General features: G+C 36.5%; 1 protein-coding gene across 7 annotated transcripts in view; it reads right to left on the bottom strand.

Annotated features, from left to right (window-relative positions):
• TCF12 (transcription factor 12) overlaps positions 1-26,188 on the bottom strand; it is a 397,887-nt gene that overhangs the window by 101,642 nt on the left and 270,057 nt on the right. For all 7 annotated transcript variants that reach the window (XM_055437091.2, XM_055437093.2, XM_055437090.2 and 4 more), the window contains one exon: positions 20,073-20,137. In XM_055437091.2, the coding sequence (XP_055293066.1) occupies positions 20,073-20,137 (65 nt within the window). The remainder of the gene's footprint in view (positions 1-20,072; positions 20,138-26,188) is intronic.

The following is a 26,188-nucleotide window of genomic DNA, read 5'->3' as shown; positions in this document are numbered from 1 at the left end:
GAAACCAGTATGCAAATCAGAAAGCAACAGTTACAACTGGATATGGAACAACAGATTGGTTCCAAATAGGAAAAGGAGTACGTCAAGGCTGTATATTGTCACCCTGCTTATTTAACTTATATGCAGAGTAAGTACATCATGAGAAACACTGGGCTGGAGGAAGCACAAGCTGGAATCAAGATTGCCGGGAGAAATATCAATAACTTCAGATATGCAGATGACACCATCCTTATGGCAGAAAGTGAAGAAGAACTAAAGAGCCTCTTGATGAAAGTGAAAGAGGAGAGTGAAAGTGTTGGCTTAAAGCTCAACATTCAGAAAACTAAGATCATGGCATCCGGTCCCATCACTTCATGGCAAATAGATGTGGAAAACAATGGAAACGGTGGCTGACTTTTTTTTTTTTTGGCTCCAAAATCATTGCAGATGGTGACTGCAGCCATGAAACTAAAAGACGCTTACTCCTTGGAAGGATAGTTATGACCAACCTAGACAACATATTAAAAAGCAGAAACATTACTTTGTCTACCAAGTCCTGTCTAGTCAAGGCTATGGTTTTTCCAGTAGTCACGTATGGATGTGAGAGTTGGGACTATAAAGAAAGCTGAGCGCCAAAGAACTGATGCTTTTGAACTGTGCTGTTGGAGAAGACTCTTGAGAGTCCCTTGGACCGCAAGGAGATCCAACCAATCCAGCCTAAAGGAGATCAGTCCTGGGTGTTCATTGGAAGGACTGATGCTGAAGCTGAAATTTCAATACTCTGGCCACCTGATGCAAACAGCTGACTTATCTGAAGAGACCCTGATGCTGGGAAAGATTGAGGGCAGGAGGAGAAGGGGACGATAGAAGATGAGATCATTGGATGGCATCACCGACTCAATGGACATGAGTTTGGATAAACTCCGGGAGTTGGTGACGGACAGGGAGCCCTGGCGTGCTGCGGTTCATGGGGTCACAAAGAGTTGGATACAACTGAGCAACTGAACTGACTGACTGACTGGCCGGACTCTTCCAGGACAAAGCTGTTTCCTTAGAACTGGGTGATATAAGTTTGCTTGGCTGTTTGGGCAGTGTGAAAATTATTCTTTTACGTTAGAGGAAAACTTGAGAAATGGGATCCCGGTTATTTAAATATTTTTATAATGTTTAGATTACCACCACCTCTTATAAGAAATCCAGAGATTTTATGTTTAAAAACCCTCCTCAAGCACATTTTAAACTAAATGGACCAATTCGACCAAATGTAATTGTTATTATGGAAAACATATGAAATCCCCAACCTTAATTTCCTTAAAACTGAATTTGACTACAACAGCTCAAAAATTTCGAGAACTGAGTGGAATACCTATTTTAATTGGTATTCTGAGGCTTCCCAATATGATCAGAAGTCTGAAATTGCCTCTCTGCAAAATAACATTTTCAGGTAATATTTGTCAAATTCCCCTTTTTCTCATAAACTCTCCCTACTCCCTTTTCTTCTGAACTTGTCAGAACTTATCCCTTTAAAATTAAGTCTTCTGAGGATCCAGAGGTTAATTTCTTATATCCCCTGGACCAAAGCTGAATTGGGAGCCACCACCAAATACTTTTCCAAAGTAACTAAAGATCTTCACAGGTTTGCAGAGGAATTTAATAAAGTCAATCAAACTTATCAACCTGGTTTCTCTAATTATATCAGCTAGTTTTTATACTTGTCACTGAAGGCCAGACTCAGTACTGAAAGCTGTGGGAAAATCTTAAAAGCTCTCTGGAATTACAACTGGAAGTCCAGGCCACTAACTCATTTATTAAATCATCAGGCTAAGGCAATCTCTAGGTGACTTCATCAAGTAATTCCTGGGGCTTTTCCAAATCCTGAAAAAAAATCCTAGAATAAAATTCAGATTTGTACACAAAAATATGATGAACCTCTTTATGACCATTACAACTGACTTCAAATTGTTTAAAAAGAAAATTCTGGCTTTCCTTCATATATTGATTCCACCTAGGGAGCTTTTAACTCTAAAACAGGCTGAACCAGGACCTTTTCCTTCTACTGAAAGAGGCCAGAGTAGAATGGGAAACTATGTCCACTCCAGATTTAGATAACCTGATAAACCAGCTCTCTTGCACTCTAGACAAACCATCTAAAAGGAAAACCAACAAAATTACTGATCTTCAACTCCAGCAAATCAAAGTTCCTAAATAAAATAAAAGCCCTCCTAGTTTTTGTTATAATTATAAAAAGCAAGGACACTGAAAAAGACATTAAGTACTTTTAGCACCTTTAGCTCTCTAGTGAGCTTTTCCAACATCCTGCCAATTCTCAATGGGAGGAACGACAGGGGCTTTTCCCAATTCTCCCCTCTAATCATCTTGGGAGAAATGTTTCTCAATATTTGGGCTGAATCTCTTCTAGTACTGACAGTAGAGTCACACTCTCAGTGCTCAACTCAACTACTATAAAGCAGCCCATGCTTCAGAATACTGAGACAGTTCAAACAGCGAGGCTCTCTAGTGAACCTCAAGAGTTCCTGTCTCTCAACCTATTCCCATTTGTTTAGGCCCAACAGACAGAGTTACATGCTCTTACCTGGATTTGTACTTTAGCCAAGGACAGAGTTGCCAATATTTGTAATGACAGCAGACACGCATTCAGAGTAGCTCATGATTTTCAAATGCAGAAGCAACATGGCTTTCTTACTTTCAGCAATAATAACATTTAAAATGTCCCCTAGGTTTAGGGATTATTGGATGCAATGCTTTTACCTGCCACTTTAGTTTCATTAAGATTATGGGGCATTCTAAACTGAACTTGCTGGAAGCGGAGGGAAATCACCTTGCTGATAATTCCAAAAGAAATGCTGCCCTCAAAGGCACCAGCAGAAGCCAAATCTCTGTTATGGTCTAAAGGGATACTCCCTCAAATGAGTTAGGAGTTCAGAAAAACCTCAGAAAAACTGGTTAGGAGAAACCAACAAATGGCTTCAGAAAAGGAAAAACAAGTTTAGAAATTCAGTAATTGTTCGTTTGATAAAAAGAGAAAGCTCTGATTTGGACCAAAAAGCAACCCAGTCCTAGTGGAGAATCTATTAATAAAATTCCCACTCATTATCACTGTACATGCATTAAGTCAGTCATTACTGACAAAATGATAGCATTCCTGAATCAATACAGGTAGGGAAATTAGAATATGTATTGATATAAAATCATATAGATGAATGTTGGTAGTAATTTCTGGTCTCCAACCTCAGAGGGATCATCAATGCCACTTGGAAAGCTTTTTACTTGTCACTAGAGAGCTCATGGAATTAGAAGAAAATTTTAAAGTCTTTTATTTAGATCAAACAACAGATGCTCTAATCCCTCTAGCTTAAAATTTTCAGTAAAGCAAATGTCTGCTGCTGCTTAAATACAGCCACTGAGAGGGAAGTCATTATTTACCAAGGTTGAATATTCCATCTTCTATGACTGGGTTCTTTGGTAGCTCAGACGGTCAAGAATCTGCCTGCAGTACAGAAGACCCAGCTTCAATCCCTGGGTCAGGAAGATCCCCTGGAGAAGGGAATGACTACCCACTCCAGTATTCTTGCCTGGAGAATTCCATAGACAGAGGAGCCTGGCGGGCTACAGTCCATGGGTTCGCAGAGAGTCAGACAGGACTGAGAAAGTTTCATTTCATTTCATTCTAGGAGAACATTCCTTCTCATACTAAGTTAAAATCAGAATTACTTTGTCCGAAGTTTTACCCTTAAAAGTTACAGAACAAGCCAAATTATGCTTCAAATATCTGATGATGCTTCTCAAATTACTGGTGTCCTCTCTTTTTAAAACTAAATAGCCTTCTATCCTTCAATCATTCTCTATATGCTAGAGTTGCAAGTTACTTCAATATTTGCAAATTCTTCTCTGAATAGGTGTGATTTCTTATGCCTATTTAGAAATAATTTGCTCAGAATGGTATACAATATCAACTTCCTTGTTCTAAATATGTTCTAGTAATTTAGCCTAAAGCAAAGGTCCCTATTATTAGGTTTGTTGTTATGTTAAAAAACATCCAACATACTCTTTGAAACAACTAGCTTTAATTAATCCTCCAGGGGAAACAGTGGAGAAGGAAATGGCAACCCACTCCAGTGTTCTTGCCTGGAGAATCCCAGGGACCGGGGAGCCTAGTGGGCTGCCGACAATGGGGTTGCACAGAGTCGGACACGACTGAAGTGACTTAGCAGCAGCAGCAGCAGCAGCAGGGGAAACGGTAGGCTTGGCTCTATAGGACAGGCTCTACATAAAAACCCTGATTTCCTTCATTGTCAGAAACATATACCTTTGATGGAATATTATGCATTATCTATAGTACGGTCAGTTCAGTTAAGGACTGGATAGAAAACATTTAACTTTTGTGGGCCATACTGTCTCTGTTCTACTCAACTCCACTTTAGAAGCCCAAAAAACCCCCATAGCCAATGCATAAATGAATAAACGTGGTATATTGTGATAAAACCATTCCCAAAAAACCAAACTGGTAGAGATATTTGGCTGGAAGCTGTAGTTTGCTGACCTATGGTTTAGAGCATACCTTTCTAGGTTATCTGACGCTCATTCTGTGGGAGCTATTTTACAATTCTAAATTGTAGATAACTTGTAGTAATGAAAAATAATTCTGATATGTATATCTGAAAAAAATTCTGTCCAGTAAAGAGATGAGTAACATTTCTCCACCCTCAACAGCTCTACCACCCTCCTCCAAAGGAAAAAAAAAAAGTTTTTTCTCCATTTGAATATTAATTTCCATAATTTTGATCAATGAATGTGGTCTGTTTTTGGATTCTCCTTTGATCTGGTTCTAATACCTTACAGATTTCTTCACTGATGAGATAAAATCAGTATACCTGTTCAGTTTTATATCGACACAAAAGTCATGATTCTATTTTTAAAAAATTATCTCTTAACACCTGCAATGTGCTGTTGCTATGTAACTAAGATCTATCTAAACTACCTATCCCACTGTTCTTGATATGTAGCCTTAGTTCAGTTCAGTTGCTCAGTCGTGTCCGACTCTTTGCGACCCCATGAATCACAGCACGCCAGGCCTCCCTGTCCATCACCAACTCCCGGAGTTCACTCAAACTCATGTCCATTGAGTCGGTGATGCCATCCAGCCATCTCATTCTCTGTCGTCCCCTTCTCCTCCTGCCCCCAATCTTTTCCAGCATCAGAGTCTTTTCCAGTGAGTCAACTCGTCACATGAGGTGGCCAAAGTATTGGAGTTTCAGCTTTACCATCAGTCCTTTCAATGAACACCCAGGATTGATTTCCTTTAGAATGGACTAGAGTAATATAATTTCAAATAGTTTCCTTGTCGCCATTTTATAAATTCTCTTACAAATCATAAACCCACAGCTTAACTTTTCTAGGAAACACCTGTATTTTTTTAATCATGCCATGTGTCCAATCCCAAACCCTTAATCTTTGTTTAGGTATTCCAGCAGCATCCTTTTAGTTCAAACATCTTACACCTTTTCCTTAAATAAACACTCCATTCAAGCCAAGCTAAAATGCTACTATTCTGAGAAAACACATTCTCTCCTTTTTTCATTCCAAATACATTTGTTCAAAAGGTATTCACTGATAGCTTCTTGTTTATCAGGCACAGAGGGAGAACCTGGAAGTAATAAACAAGAAGCCACTGACTGCCTTCACAAAGTGGATAGTTTCTCTGGGAGAAAATCAAGGAAAAAACAATACAGTGTGTAGAATACTACTGTCTGTATTTTATAAGTCATATTTTCTCTTTGCCCAAGATGTTCTGTTAACCCTGTCAAATTTTATCCATTCACCAAGATCTTAAGAGTTTTATACTTTCTTGGCAAAATCTTCTCTGTATCAACATCACATTCCTTTCTTTCTCTTCTAATTTCTAACTTATATCTATGCTACTTGAGATTTAATATGGTTCTTTTTAGTTAATTTTGTGTGTACACAGTTGGCCTTCTCAATTAGGATGTAAGCTTACTAAAGATTAATACCAATTCTTTTATTCTGTTGCCCGGCCCAGTTCCCTTCACATGAAAAAATAAGCAAATACTTATTGATAAGATTCAGTATCTTTTAAGCAAGTTTTGTAACGTGTGAAGTTGTCTTTTTTTTTTTTTTTTGACATTTTTAACCCAGTAAGAAAGAAGTTCGAGAAAAAAAGATGAAGTATTTAAATTGTAAGTGAATTTGGTCTGCATAAAACAGAAGTGGTAATAAATTTTTGTGAACTGGAAATCGATAATTTCTAAGGACACACAAGTCCTTAGAGAATAAGAGATTATTTTTATAAAAAAAAAAAAAAAGACAAACACACACTGAAAACAAAACTGGTCAATAAAATGTTAAAATACAATGAACACATTACCACTGTGGGATATAGATCTATGTAACAGTCCTACTAAATCAGTGAAAACTCCTATTATTTGATTAAAAACACATTTGAAATAAAGCAACTCATCAAAATACTTAAGGAATTTATTTTAAATTCTAGAAGTCTATAAAAGAACTACCCCAAACCAAACTATATCTAGAGATTAAACAATTAAGGACACTGGAATAATTTAAAATGCATTAAAAATTCCATCTCAACAACTTAAAAACCTAATTTTAAGAATAAAAGAAAGAAGGAGTTCAGGACTGTCATTGTTCTTTAGTCACTAAGTCATGTCTGACTCTTTTGTGACCCCATGAACTATAGCCCCCCAGGCTCCTCTGTCCTTGGGATTCCCCAGGCAAGAATACTGGAATGGGTTGCCATTTCACTCTTCAGGGAATCTTCCTGACCCAGGGATCGAAACTGTGTCTCCTGCACTGCAGGTGGGTTCTTTATCAATCGGCCACGAGGGAAGCCAGAGTTCAGAGGAGTTTGGGAACTGAAACAGGAAGGTCATTCTGATGCCCTCCGTCCTGACCTTAACCCGATTTTCCTGAAACAGTCTCTCCTCACGTGAGATGTGTACTCCTTACAACCAGAGAAAAGAAGCATCCTTATGTCCAAAAAATAGGGCTGTCAAGAAGAATCCCAACAAACAGGCTTTACTAAGTTTCCCTCAGTTTACAATTACCTCATACTCCTTAATATATATCAATCAGTAACCGCCTATTCTTCGTCAAACCTAGCATGAAAAGAAAGTACATAGGTCTGTTTCTTTTAGTTTTCATCCCTTATGAAGGCTCCCAATTATGCAAAACTTAAATAAATTTGTAAGCTCTTCTCCTGTTAATCTTTGTCAGTTTGCTTTTCAGATCCAATCAGGAACCTTAAGAGGATTGAAAAAAACTTTCCTTCCCTACAGAATTAAGACTTTAAAAAATATACTTATGGATATCTTAAGCTAGATAATTACTCCATTGGTCTCATTCTTTAGGGATTTTCTATAACTATGCTGTCAGAAATCATCCCATCAAGTAACTGTTCAGTATCCAAAACTGTCAGCTGTCATGGGCAAAGGAAACCTGTCCTTAAAAAAAAGTTACTGGGGAAGTGAGGGGAGGAAGAAAGAAAGAAAAAGAAAGAAGTAGCTACAACACAGGTATCTTTTATGTTTCAGCTTGTAGTCACATCACCAACTAAATTGATCCTATTCTTGAAATTACCATAGAATTACTGATCTAGAAGGGACTGGAAATTTGTTCGACTGTAGTTAACCGTGTCATAAAAAGGAAAACTGTAGAAGCCTTGGAAAGCCTTATAAAGTTGCAGGAGTCCTTTTTCTATCCTGGATACCCATCCTTTGTTAGATGTACAATCTTCTTTTCTTTAACTTATGCTTTTTAAAAAGCAGAAGTCTTTAATTTTGATGAAGTTTCTCATTTTCTTTCTTTTGTAGTTTTCTGTGTATTCTATGGAAGAAGGCTTTGCTTACCCCTTAATTGAAGAGAGATTCTCTTACGTTTTTCTTTTAAAGCTTTGCAATTTTAGCTTTTACATTTAGGTCTAGGTCCACCTTGTAAAACTTTTGCTTTTAGTGTAGGAGAAGACTAACATTCGTAATTATCCATAGGAATATCCATTTGTTAGTGCATCCTTTATTAAAAATCTTTCCTTTTCCCATTGGAATACTTTGGCAAACACTGCTAAAAATCAAATGAACTGAGTTAAGTGTGGGTGCACTGCTGGGTTTTACTCTGCTCCAGTGTCACATTTCTCAGTAACAGCAGTATGGTGCTATTTAATTTTGACAGCTTTGTGCTAAGTTTTATGTTAAACAGAGTCCAGCAGCATAAATTCTCCAGCTTCGTTCTTTACTTCTCCACACTGTTTTGGGTACTCTAGGTCATTTGTATTTCCAAACAATTTTAAAATTAGCTTGTAAATGCCTATGCAAACACAAAAAATCTTTGTGGGGTTTTCAGTTCAGTCCAGTTGCTCAGTAGTGTCCGACTCTTTGCAACCTCATGGACTGCAGCACGCCAGGCCTCCCTGTTCATCACCAACTCCTGGAGTTTACTCATAATCATGCCCATCAAGCAGGTGATACCATCCAACCATCTCAACCTCTGTCATCCCTTTCTCGTCCTGCCTTCAATCTTTCCCAGCATCAGGTTCTCTTCAAATGAGTCAGTTCTTCCTATCTGGTGGCCAAAGTATTGGAGTTTCAGCTTCAACATCAGTCCTTCCAACGAATATTCAGGACTGATTTCCTTTAGGACGGACTGGTTGGATCTCCCTGCAGTCCAAGGGACTCCCAAGAGTCTTCACCAACACCATGGTTCAAAAGCATCAATTCTTCTGCACTCAGCTTTCTTTACAGTCCAACTCTCACATCCATACATGACCACTGAAAAACCCATAGCTTTGACTAGACGGACCTTTGTCCGCAAAGTAATGTCTCTGCTTTTTAATATGCTGTCTAGGTTGGTCATAAACTTTCCTTCCAAGGAGTAAGTGTCTTTTAATTTCATGGCTGCAGTCACCATCTGCAGTGATTTTGGGGCCCCCCAAAATAAAGTCTGACACTGTTTCCACTGTTTTTCATATCTGTTTGCCATGAAGTGATGGGATCAGATGCCATGATCTTAGTTTTCTGAACTTGAGCTTTAAGCCAACTTTTTCACTCTCCTCTTTCACGTTCATCAAGAGGCTCTTCAGTTCTTCTTCGTTTTCTGCCATAAGGGTGGTGTCATCTGCATATCTGAGGTTATTGATATTTCTCCCGGCAATCTTGATTCCAGCTTGTGCTTCTTCCAGTTCAGTGTTTCTTAAGCAGGGTGACAATATACAGCCTTGATGTACTCCTTTCTCTATTTGCAATCAGTCTGTTGTTCCATGTCCAGTTCTAACTGTTGCTTCCTGACCTGCATACAGATTTCTCAGGAGGCAGGTCAGGTGGTCTGGTATTCCCATCTCTTTAAGAATTTTCCAGTTTGTGGTGATCACACAGTCAAAGGCTTTGGCATAGTCACTAAAGCAGAAATAGATGTTTTAACTGGGATTATATGCAATCTACAGATCAATCTAAGAATTGACATTTTAAGAATATTGTCTTCCTATTCAAGAACATGGTACATTTCTGCATTTGCTGAGGTCTTTAAAAATTTCTCCAAGCAATGTTTAGTAATTTGGCAGTTCTCAGTGGTCTTGTATATCTTTTAATATTTACTCCTAAAGTATTTAAATAAAGTTTCTTAGCTGCTACTGTAAATAACTAGTTTCCATTTAAAAAAAACAAAACAAAAACTAAGCTGTTTTTCACATACAATAAAATGTTCAGATCTTAAGTGTCACTCAATCAGTTCTGATGAATGCATATTAAGACATAAGATGTTACTATCACCTCAGAAATGTTACCATCACAGTAGGACTTCCAGTGGCAACCACTGATTCGATTTTTTTTATCAACACAGGAGTTTTGCCTATTATTGTTGTTCATATAAATGGAGAAAGCGCGTATTTTTAAGATTTGGTCTCTTTCACTCAGTGTAAAATTATGAAATCACTGTTGTTGTGAATAGCTCAGTTGTGTCCAACTCTTTGCGATTCCATGGACTGTAGCCCACCAGACTCCTCTGTCCATGGGATTTTCCAGGCAAGAACACTGGAGTGGGCTGTCATTTCCTCCTCCAGGGGATCTTCCCGATCCAGGGATCGAACCCGCATCTCCTGTATCTCCTGAATTGCAGGTGGATTCTTTACCTGCTCAGCCATTGGGGAAGTCTATGAAATCATTGGAGTGGGTAGTTCTCCAGGGGATCTTCCCAACCCAGGAATCGAACCGGAGTCTCCTGCATTGCACGCAGATTCTTCATCAACTGAGCTATCAGGGAAGCTGAATAGCATTCAATGAATGAACATAATACAAGTCATTTATCTACTCTCCTGTTGACGAACATCTGTGATGTTTCCAGTTTTAGGTTACAATGAATAAGCCACTAGGAATATTTTTTTTTTAGTTGCATCTTGCAGCACGCAGAGCTTCTCTGACCAAGGCTCGAACCTGTGCCTCCTGCAGTGGAAGCATGGAATCTTAACCATTAAACCATCAGGGAAGCCACTGCTATGAACATTTTTGATGAAAGCTTTTGATGAACAATGGTTTCTTGGAAAAACGCCTGGGAACAAAACTGTTGAGTCATGGGGTATTTGCATATTTAACTTTAAGAAACTGTCAGTTTTTAAAAGTCATACCATTTTACAGTCCAATTAGCAATTTTAAGTTTAGCTTTAGATTTTTTTAGTTATTCTGTACAAGGTCCTAATATATAGCAGAGGGAACTATAGTCAATATCCTGTAACAAACCATAATGGAAAACAATATAAAAAGAATGCAAACACGTCTATAACTGAGTCACTTTGTTATCAGAGACTGGCATAACATTGTAAGTCAACTATATTTCAATAAAAAATTTTTAAAAATAAACTTCAGCTATTCTGGTAGTTGTGTATTACCATGTCACTGTGGTTTTAATTTTCATGTGCCTGAAAGCTAGTAATATGGAGCATTTTTTAATGTGCTGATTGTTCATTTGTATATCTTTTGTAAAGTGTCTACTCTGAAAATTAGATTGCTTCTTTCTTATTACTGAGTTATGAGGGATAATTATATAGTCTACACTTAAGTCTACACTTAAGTTCTTGTTGCTAATAATTTTTCTCATTCTGTGGTTTCTCTTTTCCTTTTCTTGATGGTGTTCTGGAAAGAACACAAGTTTTAAATTTTAATTAAGTTCAATTCATTAATTTTCTTTCACATTCTATACTTTCTGTATCTTCTGAAAAAAATTTTGTCTTGAAGTGATATATTAATCTATATTCTTCCCTAGCAGCTTTATTATTTTAGCTCATATTTAAGTCTATCTCAAATTTACATCTATGAAATAAGGTAGGGCTTCCTTAGAGAAGGAAATGGCAACCCACTCCAGTGTTCTTGCCTGTAGAATCCCAGGGACGGGGGAGCCTGGTGGGCTGCCGTCTATGGGGTCGCACAGAGTTGGACACAACTTAAGCGACTTAGCAGCAGCAGCAGCAGCAGGGGCTTCCTTGGTGGTTTAGTGGTAAAGAAACCGACTGCAATGCAGGAGAGGTTGGTTTAATCCCTGGGTTGGGAAGAGCCTCTGGAGAAGGAAATGGCCAGCCCACTCCAGTATTCTTGCCTAGGAAATCTCATGGTCAAGGGAGCCTGGCAAGCTACAGTCCATTGTGTTGCAAGAGTTGGACACGATTTAGCAACTAAAACAACAAAAGCAAATGAAATAGGTTAAGACTTGAAGGGCTTTCCCCCTCTATATTGATATATAGTGTTTCAGCACAATATATTAAAAAGAGATGCTTCTTTTCTTACTGAATTGCTAGAATGCTCTTATCAAACATCCTTTTCCATATAGTTATGGGTCTCTTTTTGGACTCTATATTCTGTTCCGTGATCTATTTGTCAGTCTTTATATGAAAACTACATTATCTTGATTACTATTGCTTTACAGGAAGTCTTAAAGCCAGGTAAAGTCCTTCCTCCTTTCTTCTTTTCAAAGACTATTCTGGCTCTTCTTAATCCTATACTTTTTAAATCAACTTTTAAATAATCTTGTCAGTATTTATAAGGAGCCTACCGGGAGTCTGACTGGGACTGCATTAAATCTATAGCCCACTGGAACTAGAATCTAAATGATATTGTCTTCCAAATCATAAACACTTATTTATTTAGATCTTCTTTGATTTCTATCAGCAATATTTTATAGTTTTTATTGCTGAAGGCTTATAATCTCCTGTTAAATTTATCCCTCAGTATTTTATACTTTTTGATGGGACTATAAATAATACTGTTTTTTTTAACTGAAGTATACTTGATTTACAGTGTAATGCTAATCTGCTGTGTAACACAGTGACTCAGTTATACACATACACATTCTTTTTTAAATATTCTTTTCCTTTATAGCTTATCACAGGATATTGAATATAGTTCCCTGAGCTATACATTAGGACCTTGCTGTTTATCTATTCTAAATGTAACAGGTTGCATCTACCAACCCTAAATTTCCAGTCCATCTCTTTTTCCCCCTTTCCTCCCCTCGGCAATCACATTATTCTCTTGTGAGTCTTTTCCTGTTTCATAGATAGGTTCATTTATGTTATATTTTAGATTCTCCATATAAGTGATATCATATGGTATTTGTCTTTCTCTTTCTGACTTACTTCACTTAGTATGATAATCTTTAGATGCATCCATGTTGCTGCAAATGGCATTATTTCATTCTTTTTTATGGTTGAGTAGTATTCCATAAATATGAGGCACTTGCTGCTATGAATACTGGGGTGCATGTATCTTTCTGAATTATAGCTTGGTCTAAGTATATGTCCACAAGTGGGATTGCTGGATCATATGGTAATTCTACTTTTAGTTTTCTGAGGGACCTCCATACTGTTTTCCATAGTTGCTGTATGGACTTACATTCCCACCATTTCCCTTTTCTCCACACCTGCTCCAGCATGTTATTTGTAGACTTTTTAATGATGCTTATTTTGACCAGTGTGAGGTGAAGCTCTCATTTGCATTCCTCTTGGACTGCAAGGAGATCCAACCAGTCCATTCTAAAGGAGATCAGTCCTGGGTGTTCACTGGAAGGATGCTAAAGCTGAAACTCCAGTACTTTGGCCACCTCATGCGACGAGTTGACTCACTGGAAAAGACTCTGATGCTGGGAAGGACTGGGGGCAGGAGGAGAAGGGGACGACACAGAATGAGATGGCTGGATGGCATCACCGACTCGATGGACATGAGTTTGAGTGAACTCCAGGAGTTGGTGATAGACAGGGAGGCCTGGCGTGCTGTGATTCATGGGGTCGCAGAGAGTCGGACACGACTGAGCGACTGAACTGAACTGAATAATTAGTGATGTTGAGCACCTTTTCATGTGCCTAGTGGGCATCTGTAAGTCTCCTCTGGAGAAACGTGTATTGTGGTCTTCCGCCCAATTTTCAGTTGGATTGTTTGTTTTTCTGTCATTGACTTGTAAGAGCTCTTTGTATATTTTGGAGATTAAGCCCTTGTGTGTCAGATCATTTGCAAATATTTTTCTCCCATTCCACAGGTTTTATTTTCATTTTTTCTTATAGCTTCCTTCGATGTGCAAAAGCTTATAAGTTTGATTAGGTCCCATTTTAAACAATACTGTTTTGATAGTTTCATTTTCTAACTGGTCACTGTTAGTATGTAGAAATCTAATTGTTTTTTAGATTGGCTATGTAACCTGTGACCTAGCTAAAAGTATGTATCAGTTCTAGAAGTTTTCTTGATAATTCTTTATGACTTCTTATGTACACAGACATATCATCTGCCAATTCAGCTGAATTTATTCCTTTCCAATTTTTATCCCTTTTCTTATTACACTGACTAGAATACAAAATCCAGGTAGTAAGAATAGAAATTCTTACCTTGTTCCTAACAGGAAGAAAACATTTAGTCTTTCACCTTTAAGCATGCTGTTACACTTAAAAGCTAGAGATCTTTCATGCAAGTCTTTTTTTTTTTTTTTAGTTCTACCAGTTTATTGCTACCAACCCATGTTCCTCCACCGTCATGCACACATGCTCAGTCATGTAACCCCATGGACTGCAGCCTGCCAGGCTCCTCTGTCCATGGACTTTTCCAGGCAAGAATACTGGAGTGGGTTGCCATTTCCTTCTCTGCAAGTCTTTTTATCAAACTGAGGAAGCACCTATCTGTGCTTAGTTTCCTGAGAGGTTTTATTATGAATATTTGATTTTGCTGAATACTTTTTCTAAATCTTTCAAAATATTTTTCTCCTTAATTCTGTTAATGTGCTGAATTACAATGACTGATTTTCAACAATTAAACTACTCTTTCACCACTGGTACATACACCATGTACATTTTGAGTACCAGGTTGTTGTTCATCTCACAAAATGAGGTACAAAGTTTTCCCTTGTCATCTATTTTCTAAAACAGTTTGTGTATGACTGGTATTAATTTTCCTCCTAAGTATTTGAAAGAATTCACCAATGAAACTATATGACCCTCAAACTTTTTCTGTAAAAAAGTTGAGATGAATTCACTTGCATTAATAGATATAGAGCTATTCAAACTCTTGCTTCATCTTGCCCCCTTTCAGTAAGTAATGTTTAAGATATTTGCTTATTTCACCTAAGTTTCAAATTCATTAACTTATTCCCAACACTTCCTTATTATTCTTTTAACGTATGTATGACCTACACTGATAATCTCTCTGTCACTTTAGATACTGGTAACTGGCTGTTCTTTGCCCACCTCCCCATCCCCTTTTAATTAGTCTAGCTAGGGAATTATTCATTTCATGGATCTTTTCAAATAACCAAATTTTGGCTTCATTAGCTTTTTCTATTATTTGTGTAATATTACACTGATTATTGCTCTTATTTGTACTGCTTTCTCCCTTCTTTTTCTAACTTCAAAGGGCAGAACCTCAGGTCACGCACTGTAATCTTCTTGAATACAAGTATTCAGAGCTACACATTTTCTTCAAGGCACTGCTTTAATTGCATTAACAAATTGTGTTATCTTATTTCATTATAATTTAGTTAGGAATACTTTCTAAATTACCTTCTGATTTCTTTTCAAAATCACGGGTTATTTAGACATGTCCATGTCTAAACGAAACAGCCCATTTCACTTCTAAATATTTGGCATTTTTCTAGGTATCTTACTGACTTCTAATTTAATTCTTTTGTGGTCAGAAAAAATACTTTGTATGATTTTAAACTTTTTCAAATGTCATTGAAACACGTATGTTGTCATATGTGAAATGAATCACTAGTTCAGGGTCAATGCATGTTATAGGATGCTCGGGGCTGGCATGCGGGGATGACCCAGAGGGAGGATAAAGGGAGGAGGGAGGTGGGAGGGGGGTTCAGGAGGGGGAACTTATGTAAACCCGGGGCGAATTCATGTCAATGTATGGCAAAACCAACCAATATAATATTGTAAAATAATTTGCCTCCAATAAAAAATATATTAATTACAAAAAAAATAACAAACTTTTTCAATTTATTGATATTGATTTAAAGATCAGCATATGGTTCAATCTTGTCAAGTGTAACATCTACCCTTGAAAGGAATTTATATTCGTCAGCTGTTGGGAACAGAATTTTATAAGTATCAATTAGGGCAAAGTAGTTTACAGTGGTTCATGTAGTTCTATGTCTTCACTAAGTTTCTGTCTAGCTATTCTGTCAACTGCTGAGACAGAGGTATTCAAATCTTCAACTATTATTATGAATCTCTTTAATTATACCAATTTTTGTTTCCTTCATTTTGCAGCTCTGTTACTAGATGTATACACAGTTTATCACTGTTTCTTTATATATTGACTCATCATTTTATCATAATCAAATGTGGTATATAATGAGATTGACTATAATGGAAAAAGAAAATAGTAAAGAAGCAAATGGTATGGGTAAATTTCTAAATAACTGTTAACTGAGTTTTGAAAGTTAATTGCTATTTTTTCAAGGGCAAATATCTTAACTCTGATGAAAATTAAATCTCTTGGGGAAAAAATACAAGACACTGCCTGTTCTAGGCTGAGCACTTTGAATAAATACTTGTTTAAGAGGAATCAATGACAAATGGTCATAATCATAAACGGAATTTTTCATTTCATGGTGGCAGTTATTAAAATATTATACCAATTGAGTTTTTCTTGACAGTTAATGTTTATAATTAATTTTTACTGGAATACAGGTGGATTTACAATCTTGGGTTAGTTTCAGGTATATAGCAAAGTGAATCAGTTATACATACACATATATCCGCTCTTTTTTACATTCTTTTCCCATATAAGTCATCATTTAGTATTCAGTAGAGTTACCTATGCTATATGTCCTCATTAGTTATCTGTATATAGCAGTGTGTGTATCTCAATCCCAATCTCCCAATTTATTGCCCCCATACCTACTGTTACTAAAGATGTTGGCTTGGAGGCTCTGTGTTAAATTAAAAAAAAAAAATCAATTGCAGAATGATCTATCAATGTTTCCAGTAATACTGCAACACCAGTTTCCTTTTAATGGCTCATCAGTTATGCAATTGCCATGAAGGTAATATGAGCAGACTCATTTAGCAACATATTATTACATCATCTTTACATGAAGTAAGGCCCATCAGGCACTATTAAATTAGCCTGAATTTTACAGTATGTCAGCAGCATTTTATGTATATTAATATCAAAGTTAATGTTCCTTGGGGATTTTGTTGAGGAAAATGGTTTCAAAGTGGTGTTTAGATATAATTTTGTAGCCACTATTTATATTTTCCTTTATTATCATTGTGTGATTAAGATTATTATGTTGCTTGTGAATAGGCAAGACAAAATGGTAGCCAATTGTTTTCATGTATTTTTTTTCTTTGACCCATTACAGTAGTACTGTTTGAAATACAGGGGGTTTTTTTTGAATGGGAGTGATATACTTTTTTAAACTCTTGAATTTTCTGAATTTACTACTTAGGTCTCAAATCAGCTAGTGTGATCCACAGTAATTTCTTCCAGCAACTGTAGCATAGTCAGAGCTAAGTAACAGTAATAAATAGCAAAGCCATTGTTCCATTCACAGTAAGGAAACCTTTACTTAGAGACCTCCAGTCTTCACTGATGTTATTTACTCTTATTGCAGTATTATCTTCTCTACTCTGTGCTCAATTTTGGGCTTTCTTTTTGGGGCTCAAGAATTGCTTCTGTGAATTCTTCAAAAACAAATTTTTTCCTGATTTGAATATCTATAAAATTTCCTGACACAGCAATGTCATTATTTTATATTTTATATATTCCCATAACCTAGTTCTCTTTTCCATGGGCCAGCCTGATCTCTCCTACACAGGATAATTATTAAACAATGATCTTGTATTTCCTTTTTTAATACTCCATATAAGCTTACATTTGGGGTATACAGAGGAACTGGGGTTCTCAAAGCATAATCCCAGTTCATGGGAATTAAAATCACCTGAGGCACATATTAAAAATACAAGTTCTCAGGCCCCTCCTTGACCAAACAAATTAAAATGAGAGGGAAGTAAGGAATTCTACAGTATTAAGCATGAGTTCAGAAGGCCTACCACTTGCTAAATGTATGGCTCTGAGGAAATTACAAAATACCTATGGAGAACACTCAATTTCTAACCTGCAAAAGTGGATGCTGTTAAAAGAATTAAACGTGGGAGTTCTCTGGTCACCTAGTGATTAGGCTTTCACTGCCAAGCTGGTCTGGGTTCAATCCCTGGTTGGGGAACTACAGAAAAAAAAAAGAGGGGGCATTAAATGTGTAATTCAATGCCTGGCTTAGTTAGTGCTCAGTAAATGATAACAATTGTTATTAGAATGCTTTGCATCTAGGTTTTTGATATGAGAATTAAATCTGGTATAAGCACATTAATCATTGGTTAAAAGTTAAGATTCATTTTTGCAAAATTGGAGAATTACATAAATGGAGCTAACCACTGATTTTAACTAAATAGTGATACCTTTGGTAAGGGAGTATAAAAAAAAATTAAGTGAAAACTCATTAATATAAGCATTAACAATAATTTAATAGCTGTAGTTTCAAAGAGCTTACAACAGTTTTTATTCTCAAGTTTACAAGTAGTGTTAATATTAGACAAATGGTTCTCAATCTTCTTGGTCTCTTAAAAATAATATTAAGGACTCAGAATAGCTGTTTTTGGTGGGTTTTATGAATTGAAAACATTTTAAAAGGTACATTCATTTTGCAAAATATTTTCATTTTCAAGTGCATGCAGTTTAGCCTTCCGAGACTTACATACATGGGGAAAAAATTGGTAATTCTGTTTTCCAAATGAAGAAGTCAAAGCAGAGATTGGATTTAAGGTTAAACGCCTTGTCTTAGAACCACAGGTCATTAACTCACAGAGATCAGCTTTGAACCCAGGTATTCTAATTCTGAATGGCACAACTATGGGATAGTTACTAAATGAAGTACCATCAGGAAGATCTCCTGGAGAAGGGAATGGCAAACAACTCCAGTATTCTTGCCTGGAGAATTACATGGACAGAGGAGCCTGGCAGGCTACAAACCATGGATCTCAAATAGTTGGACACAGCTGAACAACTTAACACTTTCACTTTACTTTTCACTGTCACTGTGACAGTTAAGTGCCCATGTCTAAAGTTAAGGTGGGTCTTATGAAAGGCATACAGACAGCAGAAAACACTTAAATGTATTCTGCCTTTCCTTTGTATGCTTTTTGGCTTGATTCTGATGGGAATCTGCAGGCAAACTGTGTATTTAGGATTCTCAGTGTAAAGATGTTGGGGGGGGAAAGCAGAGGAAATGGCCATTAGTAGAAATGCAACATGCTAAGGAATATGAAGAGTTGAAAGAACATTTCCAAGTCAAAGAGACTGGAGGAAACTCTAAAAATGGTTTCACTACAGATTTGCAAGGAGGTCTTTCCAAGAAATTGCCCTCAGGAGGAAACCTTTTGTGTCTTGTCACTTTAGCAAAGCTGTATTATAACTAGCAAAGCTATATTATAACTACCCTTAAACCAGGCACCTGTCATGCTCTGCTCATCTCTGGTCTAAGCAGTTTTCAAAGCTTTTGATCATATAATACCTTGCCTCACCTGCTGGTTCTTTCCATAGACCGATGATGACGAAATAAAGAATAAGTAACAGATGACCATCAGATCTCCTCCCTAGCTTTCCCTTTAGTAATCTCATGGACAAACTGTATGAACAAACTTGTGAACAGGATAACATCTTAGGACTTCCCTAGCAGTACAATGGTTAAGACTCCATGCTCCCGCTGCAGGGGGCAGGTGTTCAACTCCTGGTCAGGGAATTAGTATCTCACATGATGTCCTGTGACCAAAAAAAAAAGACTGCCTCTAAAGAAAGATCACAGGAAGTCAACAAGACTACATGAAGTGGGGATGGCAATGATATTTTTGATTCCTCATCTCAATGATTAACTGAAATTAATTCCCCCTTTTTTCCCCCTTTATAAACTGCCATGGTTGAGCAGCATCTTTTGAACTGGTTTTGACAGGGGGATTCAAGTCTGCCTTCTCCCCGACTGTCAACTTTCTGATCAAAAGCAACTTTCCTTTCTATCAACACCTGCTCCTCAGGTATTGATTTTGAAGTAGCAAACAGCTGGACCTGAGTTTAGTAACAGATTATGATGAATATACTTCCAACATTAGTAAGTTTAACATAAGATAGTCAAGCCTCATAGAGCAATTTCATGTTCTTGTAGTTTACCAGCAACACTGTTCTTTTTATGAGGAAATAAACAGACATCATTTTGAGAAATCAGCATTTTGGAAGATGGTAGGAAAGTAAATGATACTTTGCCTCCAATTAAAGTGGAGGTGAGGTATGAAATTCTTTTGACGTAGAGAAATACAGTTTGGTGAACCATGGAATGGAAACCATTTCAAACAGAGGAGCAGAAAGAAAATGTTTAATTACTAAAATCCCACTACATTTATTCACAAATAAAATGCATAAAAAGGATGAAATAAACTGGATAAATTTCCACCTCCTCTGTTAACGTCTTTATTTACATGTTAAGAAATTATCTCACCGATTTTGTATTTATTAACTTACTTGACAGCCTGGTAATCCAGTATCTCTGCTGTACAGGGAAAATGAGCCTCTCTCTGACGTTTTTCCTGTAAAACAAAGAAAGTAACTTTATATAAAAATCTTCCTTGACTGACACACAATCAATTCAACTTCTAGACCATTTATGAGAACAAATGATAAACAATGATACAGGATGCTTGGGGCTGGTGCACGGGGATGACCTGGAGGGAGGATATGGGGAAGAGGGAGGTGGGAGGGGGTTTCAAGAGGGGGAACACATGTACACCCGGGGCGGATTCGTGTCAATGTATGGCAAAACCAATCAATACATTAATGTAAAGTTAAAAAAAAAAAAGAATATAAAATCCAATAAACAAAATCTGAAGAGCTTACTGCTGTTTCAGTCATGTGACAAAACAAAAAAAAAATTCAAAAGAATGGATATCTATACAGCCAACAGTAAGATCCATATACCTACAAGTGAGCATAACGTTTTCCCACGCTTGCTTCAGATTCAACATCTTCCCCCTCTCTCTTCAAAATTAAAACATTATCAATATAGCTCACATCTTACCCCAGACTCAAAGGTAACCACTACCATAAAATTGGTATATGATTCCCATGTATATTTTGAATCTATTAGCATATATTCATGTACTCAAACAATACACATTACTATCTGTCTTTAATACATTTAAACAGATGGGATTACATGGTATGTAACCTGAGATATACATTAAAGATAAGACATCTAGTTCATTCATTTTTGCTGCTATAAAATGTCCCAATATACAAATAAAAAGCATAGCTGATCTATTTTCCTACTGAATAGTTTCTACTTTTTCTGTTGTTATCATGAAGAGTGCTTAAACAAATATCCTTGTACATATTGTATACACACAGAAGAGTTTCTCAGCATAGACACAAAGAAGTGGAACTGCTGGATTAAAGGATGAACACTTTCAACTATGCATTACTTTTCTCTGAAGTTTTCATGCTGATGTACACCCTTCTTAGAAAAGAATAAGAATTGCTGTTGGGAATATATTTGCAGTTCCAAAGCTGATGGCCAAATGTCAGGAATGGTATAGGCCAGCTCTAGAGGGAGAGCAGATGTCCCAAAGTGCTGACAACTGACAGCAGTGCTAATTTGCTTTTCAATACACAGGAGCTTAGTAGGTTTAGTAAAGTGAATTTTCAATTAGCATAGAGTTTTAAACTAAACGGTCTCTCACAAATAGACACCTTAAAAAGATTTCTGCAAGGATCACAGTTTGATGTTAATATCAAAGATGGCAATACAAATAAACAATGATAATGGAAGAGCTAATTCTTTTTCTCTGTTTCAAAGTAAAAAAAAAAAAAAATCTGACAAGTTACCCAAAATATTTAAAGTTACTGAGGCTATATGAACTTCACCATAACTGTACACTACACAATGAGATATTGGCTCATGATTATATAAAACTATAGTTTATTAAAAAAAACCTCCACATGTAGAGGACATGCTCAAAATTGTTTACTGATATGGTACACGATTTTTAAAAAACTTAAGCAATGTATGTATTAATATTTGATCATTTTCACTGATGTATGCATGCTACTGACATACTCAACTGGCCAACTGATGCAGAAATCTTACAACTCTGAACTTGGCATCTAATAAACCTTTAGATACAGAAAACAATTCTTGTAATAACAAAGCAAGCTATCAGAAAATACTTTAATAATTAAGGATATAATTTCTGAGCCCATTAGAATATGTCTTAAGAAGCACTTACTGTTTACTACTAATGAAGTACCTATTACAGGTGAAGCAATGCCGACACATAAAAATTACGTGATTTATGAAAACAGGTAAATTAATGTGGTTTATTTGCTTCATTCTCACCACCAAGCAATATGCTCTATACAAAGAATTTTAATTGGCAAAATATACATATGAAATTAAAAACAAAAACATTTGTAACTCTTTAAATATATCCTTTACAAGTAAGACTACTTATACAAGTCAAAATAATATCTTGCAGTTTTGGATTATACATTTCAACTCTTGTAACCTGCTTCACAAAATTCTTAAAGGATTATACATTTTCAAGTCTGAAACACACCCTTCCCTGTTGAACCAAGATGATGTCATACACTTAGCAGGACAGAACTGGAAAACAATAACATTTTAAACCAATACCATAAAGTTTAAAAAAAAAACCGACTGTTCCAATGACTTGTCATTCATGACAATACACTATCAACTTATTATTAGTTGAAATATTCACTAAGTCCTTTTAACCTTGGAAATTCTTCCTTAAACATTATTTCAAACAAACAGTAAAGACTTAAAAGTAAACAACAACTGTTATACTTTCACTCAACTGTACTAGTAAGGATTTTTGTTTTAATTGTTGAGGTGGACAAGGAAACAGAATGAGAGATATTAGATCTTCTTTTAAACTAAAGTACAGATTTCAAATGCAATATTAGTATCTGTGTGGAAGCTACCCATTCATTAGATAAAGACTGTTCAAAAAAAAATGTCAAGTTTTAAAATTTACTTACTGTACCTATTTAAATTTCTAAACTTCTTCCTTTCACAGAAGATAGTCAAACCAGAGAGAATGAAAGTCATTTAATATTAGCCCACAACATTTCAAAGTAAAGTTTCCCCTGAAATGGAAAGTTGAGAGCTTGTTTTTAAAATGACACTTATCCTATTCAAATGAGATTCAAAATGTAAATACATTTTTCAGTTCAGTTCAGTTCAGTCGCTCAGTCGTATCTGACTCTTTGCAACCCCATGGATCACAGCACGCCAGGCCTCCCTGTCCATCACCAACTCCCGGAGTTCACTCAAATTCATGTCCATCAAGTCAGTGATGCCATCCAGCCATCTCTTCCCTGTCGTCCCCTTCTCCTCCCGCCCCCAATCCTTCCCAGCATCAGAGTCTTTTCCAGTGAGTCAACTCATCGCATGAGGTGGCCAAAGTATTGGAGTTTCAGCTTTAGCATCAGTCCTTCCAATGAACACCCAGGATTGATCTTCTTTAGAATCGACTGGTTGGATCTCCTTGCATTTTTAGTTCACCTTTAACTTGTTAAAACTATTTATTTCTTAGGGACTTTAGAAATCTGGGTACTCCTGAAATATAATAACACATATAATGTCTGAGATTTAAAAAACAATAATCTTTAATTCTTACAAAATTACTTTTCACAAGAACGCTCTTCAAGAAGTAAAATGAATCCTATGTCTTTTTATTTTATCTTAGATGTCTGATAAAGAACAAAAACTTCTGAACACAACTTAAGAACTACTAGTAACAACATATATCTCATTTCCTTTGAAACAGCTATTAAAAATTTACCAAAATTTTACTGAGATATTCTAGTAGAGGGGTTTTATTTGCGTGTGGGTATGTATGAACGACGGGCCTCTTTGGCAGAACTACTCTTCATTTTTTTTTTTAAATAACGCCACTCTTCTCACAGGTTTTATTTTTTTCTTGTACAGTCTGTTTATTATTATTTTTATTTATTTTTAAAATTTATTTAATTGGAGGCTAATTACTTTACAATATCGTAGTAGTCTGCCATATAGTGACATGAATCAGCCATGGGTGTACATGTGTTCCCCATCCTGAAACCAAAACTACTCTTCAGAATAATGTTTTTAAAAGTACAAAGCAAAATGTGTACTATTATAAAGTAATCTAATAAGTTATTAAAATATTAAACAAATGTGCTGCATAGTAATGCCTTATTATTAACACATTAAGTGCAAGATCTAGAAGTAGGCCTATTAACAATGGTAATTTCAAAAAAACAAAAACAACAACAACAACAAAAAAAACAATGGTAATTTCAAATCACAAATGACAATTTAAGATATCTGTAACAACTTGATTATGCTATGAGAATGTCTGTCCTATTGGTGACAAAAATCATAAATACTATCAGGTCTGTTTTGCTACCCTCATTCAAAGAAATTCCTCATTAGCATTCCTCATTTAAGGAAATGCTAAATTTCACTTGGAGACTGGGAAAATAACAATTCTTTTCCTGTCCAAGTTCACTGATTTTGCTTCCATTTTGAGAGTCTCTGAACTCACTTTAAGAACCCCAACACTACTGGAAGAGAAACATATAACTGAAAGATATAAATTTATATATATATTTGTATATCGAGCTCAACACGTATTTCATAAATATTTTGTGTGTAAAAGCTTTTTATTTAGACTTGCACGGTATATTATACATTAATCAGCCTCAGTAATTTCTGACCCCAAACAGAAATGTTCAAGACATGACAGAAGATTTTGAATAATTTGGATAGGATTTATAACTACTGTTCAAGAAAAAGCAAATTACTGATTCAAGAAATTATTTTACCCAGGTGTTTGTGAAAGATAAATAAACTATTAGAAACAGTCATTACTGTAACAAATATTCTTGGATTAAAAAAAAAATTCTAAGTCATCTTGTTCCCTAGGAATAACATACATGTTTTAACAGCAAATTGAAACTCTCCACTGCTTGCCTAAACTCCAGAAACACTAACTAACATTAATATTAGTCTATAAAGAACTCTTCAAAAGATCGTTTCACCTACATTCTTTTGGCACAGGGCATAATCAGCAGTCAAGCTGAGGCTGAGAACTGACAGGCAAGTTTACCTTCCCATTCCTCCCCAACCCAAGCACAAATATGCAGGAGTTGACTTGATAGAAGAATCTGGGTTTGATAAATTCCATCAAACATTTATGGGTTAACCACTCTGAGAGAGCGAGCCTGTGCCCTTAATAGGTGTCAAAAGCAGAAAAGCTTATAGCCTATCTGGATGAAAAATAAGTTTCACAATTAAGGTCAGGTGTCTTGAGATCCAGATCCAAAATACACTGTGGGTGGTTCTAGAGGAATGGACAGAGAATTGTCTGGGGCTGACACAATCCATAAGGCCTACTGAACAAGGAAGGAGAGTCACATTCAAACCTGAATGAAATAATAGACACCGTCTGGTAATACTCAGGGTTTCCCTGATAGCTCAGTTGGTAAAGAATCTGCCTGCCATGCAGGAGACCCCGCTTCGATTCCTGGGTTGGGAAGATCTGCTGGAGAAGGGATAGGCTACCCCCTCCAGTATTGGACTTCCATTGTGGCTCAGTTGGTAAAGAATCCGCCTGCAATGCGGGAGCTACCTGGAGGAGGGCATGGCAACCCATTCTATTATTCTTGCCAGGAAAATCTCAGGGACAGAGGAGCCTTAAGGGCTACAGCCCATAGTGTCACAAAGAGTTGGACAAGGCTGAAGTGATTCAGCATGCACACTCACACTAAAAGCAGAGATGAAACCACCCACCCATTTTACAGAAGGATCTTCTGAGCACAAAAGAAGGGTCTTCTGAGCAGGTGGCCCAAAATAACCTTTTAGGCAAGTGACTTTCAAACAAAAGGGGTCTGGGAAATAAGCTGTATTTTGCCCTACACAATGCTTAAGCGCTGTCAGACTGGTTTTCATTTAGACTCAGATCACGCTATCTGTAGGCTGTGAGAACAATCTGTCTCAAGGATAAAAGCGATACGCACTGTTTGACACAAGTCAATCAAACACCTCAGTAAACTCTAAGGGCAGAGTTGAACATTTTTTCTTTACTGAAGGGCTAAAGAGTGAAAATCTAGCTAGTCTTGGGAGTTTCTAGTGTGGTGAGAACCAAATATAAACAGAGGACCCCATCTCTCATTGGACAGACAGTCACTGATTTTTTTTCAAAAGCAATTAAATGCTGTTTCCCCCTAAACAGCAAAAGAGAAAAAAGAAAAAAGGAGTAGAAAGGTACAGATTGAAAACACAAAACGGCAAAGAGAAAAGGAAATGTAAAAGACACAACAAAAGAGAAACAAGGAAATGTGCCTTCCTCTACACCTCTGCTGGAATTTAATTATGCCGTAACTGCAGTCCAGAATACAGTGGCTTTTTTTTTAACAGTCATACTACCTTGTTGGGCACAAATTAGACTTTTAAAAAAAGAAAGTTGAAACACTGTTAAACCAAGCCTTCCTATTCTGTACTTATACAAGTGATTTTTCTAGATGTAAATGCAGGATTTCATTTCCTAAAAAAAGTGTTTTAAATTTCATCTTTG

Source organism: Moschus berezovskii, chromosome 9 (assembly GCF_049115385.1).
Source record: "Moschus berezovskii isolate FMDL1 chromosome 9, NW_MosBer_1.0, whole genome shotgun sequence".
NCBI classification, from domain to species: Eukaryota; Metazoa; Chordata; class Mammalia; order Artiodactyla; family Moschidae; genus Moschus; species Moschus berezovskii.
This window is presented reverse-complemented; position numbering and strand designations above follow the sequence as displayed.